The sequence below is a fragment of the Apteryx rowi genome, unplaced genomic scaffold (assembly GCF_003343035.1).
Source record: "Apteryx rowi isolate R43461 unplaced genomic scaffold, aptRow1 scaffold_168, whole genome shotgun sequence".
Taxonomy (NCBI): domain Eukaryota; kingdom Metazoa; phylum Chordata; class Aves; order Apterygiformes; family Apterygidae; genus Apteryx; species Apteryx rowi.
In genome coordinates this window covers 1,511,485-1,524,471 of record NW_020447952.1, presented here as the reverse complement: position 1 = coordinate 1,524,471, position 12,987 = coordinate 1,511,485, and the positions used below count along the sequence as shown (strand labels likewise).

The 12,987-nt window shown below is 38.9% G+C and overlaps 1 protein-coding gene across 4 annotated transcripts in view; it reads right to left on the bottom strand.

Moving 5' to 3' along the window:
• Positions 1–12,652, bottom strand: part of NAA25 (N(alpha)-acetyltransferase 25, NatB auxiliary subunit) — a 32,822-nt gene extending 20,170 nt beyond the window's left edge. Inside the window, exons 1-9 of one of the 4 annotated variants that reach the window (XM_026060354.1) lie at positions 12,479–12,652; positions 10,009–10,094; positions 8,898–9,036; positions 7,044–7,162; positions 4,061–4,135; positions 3,072–3,179; positions 2,383–2,461; positions 1,369–1,480; positions 113–202 (exon numbers count right to left, since the gene is read on the bottom strand). In XM_026060354.1, coding sequence (XP_025916139.1) covers positions 113–202; positions 1,369–1,480; positions 2,383–2,461; positions 3,072–3,179; positions 4,061–4,135; positions 7,044–7,162; positions 8,898–9,036; positions 10,009–10,068 — 782 coding nt within the window. In that variant the 5' untranslated portion in view covers positions 10,069–10,094; positions 12,479–12,652. Of the gene's footprint in view, positions 1–112; positions 203–1,368; positions 1,481–2,382; positions 2,462–3,071; positions 3,180–4,060; positions 4,136–7,043; positions 7,163–8,897; positions 9,037–10,008; positions 10,095–12,130; positions 12,219–12,311 lie in introns of those variants that run through there. The other 3 variants (XM_026060351.1, XM_026060352.1, XM_026060353.1) reach the window with 3 other exon arrangements.
• Between the last annotated feature and the right edge of the window lie 335 nt (positions 12,653–12,987).

Genomic DNA, 12,987 nt, shown 5'->3' with positions numbered 1-12,987 from the left:
TGTCAGGAAGTCATCCAAAGATGCAAACAGCATTATACTGAATATGTGAAGGTAAACATAGTTCTTTTTAGCACAAAGGAAAGACAAATCCCCCACAAAACAGTTAACTTACTGCTCTTCTTCAAGTGGAGGTGTCCAGGATTCATCAATGAGTTGAAACACAGAATCAAAGTAAGTAATATAAAACTGCCAATCATCTGAGCTAAAACAAAAATAAGGCATGGAACAAAGTTTAGGGAAGTGCCAATACTGTAACTCACTCAGAAAACTGCATAAAAAGGAATAGCACATATGAAGATTACAGAAAAACAACTGCAATAAGAATCATTTTCCCGTGAGAAGGTGTCACATCTTAAAATAATGCAATCATTCTGAATTTCTTGAAATATATCAAGGTAAACGATTTCAAAACAGAGTTGAGGCAAGTTGCAAATTCTCCTTTTTGCATTTGTATTCCAATCAGAAGACAYAGCTCAAGCATATCCCCATAAAAACACTAAGACAGGAGATGTTTCACCAGCCCATTTTCAGAGCAATTTAAGGAGCTGCAGAAAAGGAGATGCCAAAAGTGAAAGGAAGCTGAAAACGTCTTCATGCTAGTTTTAAGCGTATTGTAAGTGTTGCGAGGTCATCCCTCCCCCATTTTACTTTTGTGTGTCCTGTAAAGCAGAAGCTTGTTTTCCTGTTTTTCCATGGCAAATATATTTAACAAACACTAAATACTATGAACAACTCCTTAGAAGAGAAACACTTTTYGCAGTCCCCTTGGACAGGTGTTGCAGACAGGACTTCCTAATCTTTAAGATCGCTTTTTATTTTTTGTTTAGGATTAAGGCACAGCTAAACAAAAAATAAAAAACAACCCCCTTTTGACAGTTCCATGATACAGATCTGATCATACTGGTATGTTCTGTTCTGGTGCATCTGTTCAAAGCATTAGATGCAATTCCCAGAAGAAAGTCTGGCCAACTGAGAGAAATGGAGTTCCAGGAAATTAAGTGTAAATGCAGTTCCCATCTTCTCCCACCCTGAAAACTGCGGCTGGACAGCCAGAAGAGCCTTTAGAAATAAGGAGGGAAACAAAAGTTTATTGCTTGAACATGTCACTAAAAGTCAGCAGACCTTCAAAGAGAAGGAACTACAGTCGTGGCCCTGACTCTGTGTGACTTCCACCATGTCTCTATACYGCTTTATTTTTTTGCCTTTTCCCTCAGGCTTTGGAGTATAAATGCTTGGAAATGCTTTGAGAACCTCTGATGCTATTCTATTTTAACCACCCTTTACAAGARCCACTAAACAGGCAATTCACAACCAGCCAGGAATTCCTCCTTCATTCCTTTTAGCAGAATTGCAGAAATCTCAACTCACTTTTTCAGCAGCAGCCTTCTAGACAGCGCGTTGCACTCGGGCCACCTGCGCAGCTTCTTGTACATCGCCATGCACTTGTTCTCTCGGCTTTGGAGCTCACTTGTCAGTTTCTCTAAATTAAAACAGAAGTGCAATTTTATTTAATCCACTGATTTCTTTCACTTTCTGAATAAAGCACCTTATTATAGCCAAGGGTGCAAAGCAGTAAATGTAAAACAACAAGAGAGGCCCTCAAAGATGGAAAGGCCAGAACCAGTACTAAAAATACTGCTAAATTGCATGATAAATCACTGACATTTTAACATCCTGCATATTGCAGAGCAACAGTGCTAGAAATTAAGGTTTTAGCCAATATATAGCAGGAGAATCCGCATTTAATTGTGCTGCGGCTTCCTATCTCACTACATACGGTAGCACCAGGAACATCTTGACAGATCAGTACTTATTTTTGAACAGGGAAGAGTTCTAGGCACAGAATCAGTACAGAAAAAATAGTTGCCCACCTAGTACTTGCAGAAAGTAAGAAAGCTACAAACACCAAACTACAACCCACTCAGTTCTCTTCAGAAGAAAACCTTCATCTTCTCTCTGAAAACTCTTTTCTTTAAAAGCATCGTGTTGAGTGCAGAATAGAACAGATTCCTATGGAAATTTTCATAGCCCAATTCCTTTAAGCTGCACATGCATTTAATCACCGGAAAAAAGTGAATCCTCAAAAACACAGGATGCACTTTTCCTAAGATGGCAGCTAAAAAGTAACATATGACTACTTTATTACTGAAGATAAACATAATGCTGCAAAATTCAGCAGGCAATACAACATATAAATACCATAAGCAGCTGGGTAAAAACAACACGCACAAGAGCACTTCCACTGTTTGCTTCAATGTGCTGCTCAGAGTCAGAGCAGCTTATAGCTTTTTTTTTTTTTTTGGTAACCAGTGAAAAACCCTGAAGCAAAGCAAGGAGCTGCTGTTCCTCCACACAACTGTGAATATTGACAGAAAAAGTTACCTCCTAGTTTTCCTCTCACAACATCTAAGGCTTCCCGATACTTCTCCAAACGTTCCAGAATCATGTAGTAAAGTTCAACCTTAAAAGAAAGATTGGACTACAATGAAATTTGCTAGTAAAACAATATACAGGAGCGCCAAGAAATAAAGTGGCTTGTGCTACAGTCATTATAAATAGGAGAAAGCTAGRACTGCATAGCTATCTTTAGCATCCAGCACGGTGTAACATTCAAGAATTTAGGTCTTTTCTCCATTCTCAGTCCTGAAGTTTCTCTTGGGGCCTTCCAGGGAGCAAAATCAAGTACTTCACCGGTCAAATCAAACACCAGAAAATTTCCTTGGTCACACTCTTGCAAATCCCTCTCAGGCCTCTGTTCTTGGTTCTCCTTTTGTCCCATTCCATTCACATTTACTTTCAGAACACTACTTATTATTTTAACAGATATTAAATAATAACTAATAATGAATAATGATATATCCATATAACATACATATATGTGGATATATCCATATATATCTCATATCATATGATAGATACAATGTGTGTATATATATGGATATATATCATATATATGATATAACATATCTACATATATAAATAATATCCAAGACAGTAACCAACTTCCTTTAACACTGCATTCCTTTTCTCAATAACATTCAGGTCAAGTTGAAAATATCTGCAAGTCTTACTTCAGCCTCAGCTTCAATCTTATCCTCTTTCACCATTTTTTCCACCATTCTTTCTGCTAGCGGCAAAAACATCGTCTTTGAGAGGTTTTCATCCTGTGCTGATATAGACTAAGGAAAAGAAGAATTATTTTAACAGCTCATTAACTTCGTGTTGCCCCACTCACTGCTTTTTTTCCCCATTAGAAGAAGGAAAACAAACAAACAAGTCCTTCAATTCCCCACCAAACCACGCATTTAGAGATGCCATCTGTCACGTGCAGAGAATGACTGCTCTGTTATATAGGCAGCAATAAAACTAGTAATAAGCCAAAATGCTCGTTCTTGATTACATTGTCCAAAGACTTATGTAACTAGGCACAAAATGCCCATGTTGCAAGAACAAGTCTGCCTTTTCTATAGCCCAGTACTTCAATGTAATTAATGTAAATAATGTGATTAATGCCTCCATGCTTACTTTTTGCTTGACCAATATTTTGTCAGGCTGTTTGATTAGTGCCTAAAATTTATCTCTCAACTAACAGCAGCACAGCTGATCTGCTATCTAGTACTGCAGAGTTTCTGTAGTCTGAAAAAAATGCTGAGTTCAGAGCTCTCATTTTTCTTCCTCCTAGAACCTTTATAATCTAGTTAGAGAAAAACAGTTTCTGAGCTAAGGAGCTGCAGATATTATTTGAAAAAAAAAATCAGCACTTATTTATTAGCTCTTTAACTAAACCAAAATAAACAGACAGTAGGCTACTAGTACAGATAGGTTGTTCAATAAATGTGATAAGGCAGACTGGTTAAGCTGCATTAAAAACGCCATAGCATTCATTTTGGACCATATCAATGATGCTGTTTAAGGAGGGCTCAGCTCTCTCCCAGCATCATAAACAAACAGTTCAAAATGGTATTTTACTTAAAATACCTGTGRTGTTCACTCAAAACACTTCTATGTTTGCACTATACCAGCAGCGAAATCTTAAACTCATTTGCAACACTGTACCTACCTGCATAATCAGGCTCATCACAGACCAAAAATAGTAAGGATTTTTGGGTACAATTTTATAAAGTGCCATTCCAGCCTGAAAAACATAAGACAAAAATTCATCGTTCCTAAAACGCATCTGTTTGAGCTTTCACGACAGACACTGCAAGCTAAGCAGCAAAGATAGCAGCAGACAACTCAGAATCAGCAACTGATGGGAGGATTTTATCAACCTGCGAGCCCTTCCATCCTAACATGTATTCTTAAAGAAGAAAATGGAGGGTGAAACTGTTTCTCTTTCAGAGATTATCATATTTTGAGTAGGTCTGACAAGGCATGGCAATGAGCATGTGCACATRTGATTGCCTGAACAGATGACAGCTTCAATAAGAAGTGGTAACACCACCAGAAAGCAGGAGACCTGTTCTTTAGGAGTCAGGGGGATGTTTCCAGGTCTGATTTTCACCAGCACGCTCAGTCAGGGCTAAAGGCACACCAAAGCACATGCCTTGTTCAGGTAAACAACTACCCTTCAACATTTATTTCATACATACACGTACTCAGATACCCGAAGCATGAGCCCAGCTAAATTTGCAAAGAAGTGGTTAAACCAAGACTGAGCTGAAAGCTTGGCTGTATCAAAGCAGAGTCAAAGCATTCGAGATTCTCTAGCCCAACACAGAAATAATTCGTATTCATGCATTTCTCTCACAGGTTTGCAGTGTTCGTATACAACAGAGGACAATATTTTTACAATTAATTGGTGTGGGTAGGAAACTACATAAAATACAATCTACTACCACAGAAAGATTTCTCTTCATTTGTATAAACTTTTGTGCCAGTTTTATGACTGCAATCTTAGTTTGCATATTCCAGTACTTCCAGCTGAAATACCCCAGAACACAAGGCAGAGGCTCACTGTCACTCTCCAGTTGCTTAACATCCATGCACTGCTTGCATCTCTTAGGTGCTTGGCTCTAACGCTTAGGCCAATTCAGAACATCCCATCTCTGACAATGCTGGAGTAATTTCATCAGATACACATCTGTATGATATTTTAAATGTACAAAAGGTCAGTTAAACATTAAATATTGTTACCCCGGTAAGACTGGTATTTTTCCATTCATGGCTGTAGAGAGGAATACTATTACTAAATATGGGTCTGAAGAAAAATAGCATATTTTAGGTATACTTCCATTAGAGAAAATTACTCAAAACTTTGAGGGTTGGGTTTAGGGATTTTTTTTTTATATAATAATAAAAGAAAACTTTTTACAGCTTTGTAGACCTTTCAACCCTATTATAGCTAAACTAAGACTACTACACTGTTCAGTTTTAGATGGCCCTGTGCTGACATCAGTGATCTCAGGTTCCTGAGAATTTCCGAACTCTGAAATACAAAGAGAGAGCTGAGTGCTTGTTCCTTTTGAAGCCAACAAAGCCTTAAAAACAGAATATATGGACAGCAATACCTAGAATTACAAATTTTATCAGAAAAACTCATGGTACTAACTTGCTCAGATTCTTTAAACCAAAAAAATGTTGTTATTATTTTCATATGATCAAGTATAAAGTTGAGTTAAAGTCAGGTTTGCTGTAATCAGCAAAAGGGAAGTCCCTATTTAAGACATTAAATTACAGGCAGATCTATAAGAGAATATTTAAAGCTGCTACATAAAAACAAAATCAAATAAAATAAGGAAAGAAATTAAGATTTAAACCAATATCAAACAGGCCTTTACCAAAGCATCACTGAAAATTCCTGTTTCTGTAAAAGTGAACTATCGGATACAAAATAGCTTTACTCCATGTGGAGCTAGAATCTGATTTCCTTTAGGCTGCAAAAGTTAACCTCAATTTTTTGGATATTCAGCTACACAATATAGCAAGCAAGAATAATCCATGGCCTTCTACATTAGGCTCCAACTTTGCGCWGACATATGTATTATGTTGTTAATGATAATCCTGTAATTTGATGTTACACCATCATTGGTGGAATGCCACAGCCTATTAGAGAAGGGTGTAAGATGCAGTCATCAAGACTGTAGATTCATGCCTTCTTTTCAGAAAATAATTTAAATATAAGTAATACCAAAAAGCAGCTCTCAACCAGCCAAATAAGGAGCAGGCTTGAGATCAGATATATAGTAATATTGCATATTTTAATCTTTCTTAATATACCTACATGAAATTTAACAAGGTGACAAACTTTATGTACATCAACAACTTTGCCTCCATCTACAGTCTGAACTAAAGCAGTTTACAGGTTGAACTAGAATGGAGAATAACACTACTGCTCAATATATTCTTTCAACTATTCAGACCAGATTTGTACAAAAATTCAAGTCACCTTAACATAGCAGGAATGAGAGGGAGTTTAGAACTTAYTTCCTTGGCTCTGTGTGCTTTTTTATACATAAGAGGGAGTGCGCGTGCTTTGAAAAGAATCTTCCATTTATAGGCATTCTCTAGGCACCTAATTTGGAAAGGATGAAAACAAAACTAACCAGCAAGACACTATACTGCCAACTGAAAAGTAAGACCTACTTAGAAGTGCTTTTATTTTTTCTCCACTGAATTACAACCTATACAAGCCTAACTATATGTTAGATTCCAGCAGTAAGAGCTTGGGCAAGATTCCTCTTTTCTTCCTAAAGAAAATAGCAAATTAAGGAGTATCAAGTTTGAAAATAAGGATCAGAAGATCTTGCTAAATCTTTTCGCATATATTCCAGAATTCCTTTATCATGCACTGCCTCATAAGTAAACACTGTACTGCCCAATACAGATCGACAGAAAGCTCATGTCCCAAAATAACCAACATACCCTATCAGTTCAGATATGCACAAACAAGACATCATCGTCCTAGCTCACATAAGGAAAAGGAAACATTTGTCTTCATACAACCCACCCCACAGTGGTCTTTTTAGGCAATAACAGTATGATACAAAAAGAGAATCCAAGTGACACCTAAAAACGACCAGAACACAAATTGGTGATTGTACCTGTTGCATCTTCTTGTATTCTCCCACCCTGGCGTAGGCCATGAAGAGATGAGAGTGATACTCTTCACTGTTGGGAACCTTCTTCACAGCTGCCTCATAAAGTTTAGTTACCAGCTCCGCTAAACCAAAAGCAGATGCTTGTGTTAAGATACGTTTGGGATAAAGTTTAAAGAACAGCCACCTCCGATAGCATCACTGATATTCTGAAGAGCAATCTAATTAGGCTCATCAGCCACAGAAACAGCACTCTTTCTCTCCCAGGCTCCCAAGCGCTACAAACAGTAGTCAAAGGAAGAATGCGCTTCAAACAATACGTACAGAGATAATAGCAACAACCAAGCTGCTCAGAAACAATTCTAAATCTTCGCTTCAGCAAATTTATCTATTTTGGATCATTAAATTGAATCAAGACTTGTATTCATGCTAGACCACCCTACGTGAATTACGTATCAAGAACATAGAACATTTGCAGAATCTAATATCAATTCAGTTGCTATTATCACAGGTTTGTCTATGTTACACATATCCTGTTACTTCCTAATTGCCTATTTTAATATTCTTAAAAAGCAAAATACTTCATAATATACTAATATAGGCCTTTCATAACTAAATACTTATGACACCATGATAAGCAAAACTTATCTTTCCCTCCTTCAAGAAAAAAGATTTTTTTCCCCTTATACACAAAATTATATTCTGGCACAATATTAAAAACTAAATGTAATTTATCTTTCATAATTTTAACATAATTTATGTATCCTCAACACATACACATAAAATATCTAATCAATTTTCTTACAAGACCCAAAGTGGAAGTGCCTAACATCCACTATTTCCTTTCTGAGGTATACACCTAAAAGTTTAAAACCTGAGCTTAGCATTTAAACAAGTTGTTTAGAATCATGGAAACACTCCTGACATATCCAGGACTCTACTGTTTATGTTGAAGTCGCAAAAAACATTTCACATTTAAGAAATGTTACTTTAACACCACATATATACATAAATACACTAAGTATACAGAAAGAAATAAACTAGGATATATGCAATTGATATACATCAATAAAAGGTTGCAGATCAATTCCAGATATCCATTCCTACAAAAGCGGTTTCACCCCATTGTCATTTTCTGCTGCAGTTGGACAGTAAACATTGCTGTCACCATCAAGAACCACAAGAAGTTGCCAGAAACAACTGTTTAGTGCTATATATAAGCGGTATATTAGGTCCGCTTTCTTTCAGCAAAGCATGTACAATTTCACTTGATCACACTTCAATATTCATGATTTACTATGTTTTAAATATCCTATCACAACAACAAACCATGTTTAAAAAGATAACCCAGGCAAATGACAGGTCAGGAGTTCCCTTCTGTTTGTAATACTGCCTTCCTTCAGGCCCTAAGAAGCTGTGTTAAGTGCCTTCCAAAACACAGTGTGTATGATCTGTCATCTTTATCATACATAGTAACAACAATTTCCAGGAGCTTTCATTAAAAAAAGTGAACTCATACACTGATCACAATGGATGATTAGTGTGCCACTCATTTAAACGCTGTGTACACAAAGTTAATGAGAAGAAACCAAAACAAAGTACTTTGCTTTATAGCAATCATTTAGAGCTTTATCAAAGAGGCGTTTATAACATGAGTCAAATGAAGCATTTAAATTCATTGACTCTCATAATAATGTGCCTATACTTGAACTCTGGACTTGGTACTTTCCTGTGAAAACTGTCCAGGTTTTTTTCCCTCCATGAAACTGGGGACCACATATACTTTTAAAAAGAACATAAATAATTATGATTTTTAAGCAAGGCCAAGGACAAGGGGGAACAAAACCCAACTAAACTTACGTCTGTGCATTTCCCGGTAAAGAATAGTTAGTGCTTGCAAGGAATTGTCATCTGTGGGTTCAAGTGCTGCTACTTCTTGTGCCAGAGTATATGCTTCATCTTGCTTCCCTGTTCTCTGCAAGCCAATTGCCTTTAGAACCTATTGATATAACACAGAAACAGCCGTTAAAAACACAGTTGGCAGTTACCAGTGAAAATCCTTTCATTCCTGGTGAAGAGAAGGTTTGCCCAAGCACCTAATCACTTCTACAGAACTTCAGTTTTTATTAAGTTTCTAATCCACATGGCTGTGGAGAAAAGCTTCCAGATGTGAGCTGCATCAAATGCTGTGGCTTTGAATTTCTTAACGCACATGCAGGCACTCTAAGGCATCAGCTGCCACTCAATTTTTCCTGCCTGCAGACTGAAAACTGGCCAGTCCTGCCAATTCACTCCTCTTTCTAATAACTGGCCAGGCAGAAGTGACATAAATGAGATTCAGGTCAGTGATACTCACTTCAGCTTGGGAAACTTCCAAAATGTAGATGCAGTATGAAGTGGAAAGGAAAATCCATAGGGGGAAAAAAAAGAAAAGCAGAAAGATACTCTGATATTCAGAAAACCAAAAGAAGAACCAAACTCCTTTCCCTTCAGCAGCGGCACAGCAAGGAGAACAGTGAACAAGAGGTAGAAAAGCAAATGCCTCAAAATCACCTTGTTTTATTTTACTGGGGAACACACCTTCAAAGTAAATATTTCCATCTAAACTGATTAGCTAGGTTGCTTTTATGACCAAAGACAAGTATGTACCTCAACCTAAAGTCTAAAATAGGCATTTTTAAGGCAGAACTTACCTGCCACATTTGCCTGAAGCAGCTATGACAGGGATCTAGACCACTAGCTCAGGCGCAGCTACCTACACTCTAGTCATCAGAGGCAACTCACTCAAAGAATCTGTACGAGGTCTCAGGCAAACGAGAAACTGCGATTCAGAACCGGCAGCAACATTCCACAGGGCTTAGGAAGCACTGCGGTTTGTGGAAGACCACAGACAGTGCTTGAAAAGCAGCGACACTCCAGATCTCAGAACTACGCTCACCAGATGAGATCAATGAACAGCAGTCACACTCACCTTTGCACAGTGAAGATCCTTGTGTTTTTTGAGCAATTTATCTGCTTGCTGGATTGCCATTTTATTATTGCCATTATCAAGATAATCTGTGTAAGAAAAACATATATAGTATTATAACACAAGACTGTTCTGGAATGCTACCTCTAATTTCACTGTGGAATAGGCATTGTTATGCCAGTAGTACAAAATGCGTTTTCATTTTACAATTACTACCAAATCAAATGTTCAGGAAATATGTCATTTTGCAGACTAAGTATTCATATCGCTGTATTAGTTTTAGTCTTTCGAACAAACAAGCTTTTGTMATTACTCCACATAGATCATTATAGCAACAAAAGAGCTATATAATGCAGTGGGTTCTGTAGCAACAGCTCTTAGCTAGCAATGGAGCTTACGCTCTTTGCTTTAGTGAAAGAAGAAGTTAATTTGGTATGCCTTTGGGAGACTTTCAGTGACTTTTAACAGGCAGTAGTTTAAAAACTGGGCACTCATAATCTATCAAAGCATTAAGCGAGAAAACGCACTTGACCACACGACCCACACTTCAGGCAGAGCAAGTTTGTCCCCTAATGGAATATCACTGTGCTTTATGCAGATCAGTTTTAAAGACAAAAAAGGTGAAGTTCCTAAATTTTCTAGGGGAATATTCCACTATCTAGTAAGAACTCCAGCTGTAGAAAAACCCTGTCTCAAGACCATTTTCTCCTTTTCTCAGCTTTGTATTATTATTTTCAGCCTCACCTACAGCGCATTATCATGCTATTGCACAACTACAGGTATCAAACTAAACAAGCAATTTTAGATTAGAACACAACCCCATACCCTTCCCCTCCCTCAAAGACTATTAACTGAAACCTAGCAGAGCAGCTTAGCTGCACCTGACATGCCAAAAAGGAAGAGTCTGCTCAGGCTATTCTGGCCCTTCCCCAACCAAATTGCGAACAGCACTAACGCTAGTTAACTGCAATTACATTACACATCTTTTTCTCTCTAAGACCGTAGTTCTCATCGTGAGAGGAAACCCTTTACTGAGTTGAGAGGTGACTTTTAGTAATTCCTTGGTAGGCTGTACAAAGCGCGCATCTATATTAACGATTTCTCCTCCAGCAGCTTCAACACTTGCTTCCATGGCCAAGCGAGCGGCGCAGATTTGAAGTAAAGCGAGTGGGACTCGTGGGACGGTACGGACTAAACCTCAAAGGAGGCAGTCTGCCCACACTAACCAAAACAGAATGTTGCTGGATAAAATATCCACACAGTTTGAAACAGTAGCGCATTGTCTTTACACGGCTTAGATGGCCATTTTAACTTACAAAAACCTGTGAATCACCTTTAATGTCAAAACTTAAGCACAGACTAATCGGTGAAGAAGATTTAAAAAAATTCAGAAACAGAACATATTGACAATCTCTCCATACAATGGCAGAGCTTTCTTGATTTAAGGATCTGTGTTGCACAGTTCACATTCACGCAAATCATTTTCCAGTCTTCACTGGCTGTCTCGGAGTTGTTTTACAACTAGCTGTACCGATAAGATCTCTCCTTTAGGTCTTCTAAAGTAAATCAAACAAACCACAAACCTCTCTAAACTGCAGCAGACTAAAAAGATTGTATTTTGCTAACAACAAATAAGTTTGTTGGAAGCCAAAGTAGTTGGCAAGTTCCAAAGGAATTTAAGATAAAGAAAAATATTGAAGTCTGTATTAGCAGCACGTCTGTAGATGGAGATATTCAGTGACTGCAAAYGCAACATATTAACCTTCAGAGGAAGGTGCAATGAATTAAGACGAAAGATAAACATATCTGACAAAGAATCCTAGGTAATCAAAGCTCAAGGTGCAAACTGAAAAGCACTGTTTTAAGTGACATAACCAGACCATTGACCTCACACTGCACATATCCAGTTTATGACTTTTGTGAAGTCAAACACTTATATCTTTACAGCTATATACCTTATTTAGGGTTCTGCCTCACCAAAAACTGAATTCAAAGCATTACACTGCAGATGATGCTTTCTAGAAATAGCAGCAAGCATTTCTAAAGATATCTCACTAGAGGTTATACTCTCTGGAATTAACACATTGAAATATATCTCAGCATCATCTGGTTTAACCTCGGTTACCTTTTCCAAGTTTCTTTCTTTTTAAAGGAACATTTAAGATGTCATACAAGTTATAACGCAAAAAACTGCGCATCAATAAAAGCGGCAATCACAGCATACGCTAAAAAATTAAGAAAAAAAACCCTTAAAATTGTTACATAAAGGTAAACCGCACAGCTGCAATAACGGTTATGTAACAAACATTTCACTTTAACACCACTGTCTTCACCGATTTCGCAGGAACGCAGYGGAGGAGCGAGCCCACACCACCCCGGCCTCCTCGTGGGAGCAGAGCCCCAACAGCAAGGGATATTCCCGGCTGAGCTCATTCCAGAAGGAGGGCAGCTCTCCTTGTGTTCCTAAGGAGACCTTTTTTTTCCCTGGCACTAGAGAAAGTTGAGGACGTTTTCTGCAATCTCTCCCCGTTCTTCCGTCCTGCAGATGAAGCGACGGCGCAGCCTGGGGAAGCGCTTTTCTTCCCTCTTTCTTCCTCGGTATTTGCATAAGCAGAGACAAGCTTGTCTGCAGCGACTTGAGCAACCCCGACTGCAAATATTTGGGGGGCAGCTTAACACGGGCGGTTCCTCAGCCGGGCCGCCTCCTTCCTTACAGGCGCTGCATCCTCGTCTCCCAGTTAACTTTCCGTAAGGCCACGGCGAGCGCCAGGGCCGCCCAGCTCCAACGCGCGGCCTCGGGGCGTCCGCGGCCGCTGCTCGCTTCGGCCGAGGCGGCCCAAGGGACCGGGGCGACCCCGCGACGCCTTGACCCCCCTTCACTCCTCCCCCCGCGCGGAGGGGGCGCGGCGAGGGCGCAAGGGCTCCGCCGGGCCGGGGAGCCGGAGCCGACCCGTCTCCCTTCCTTTCCCGGGTGGGAGGCGC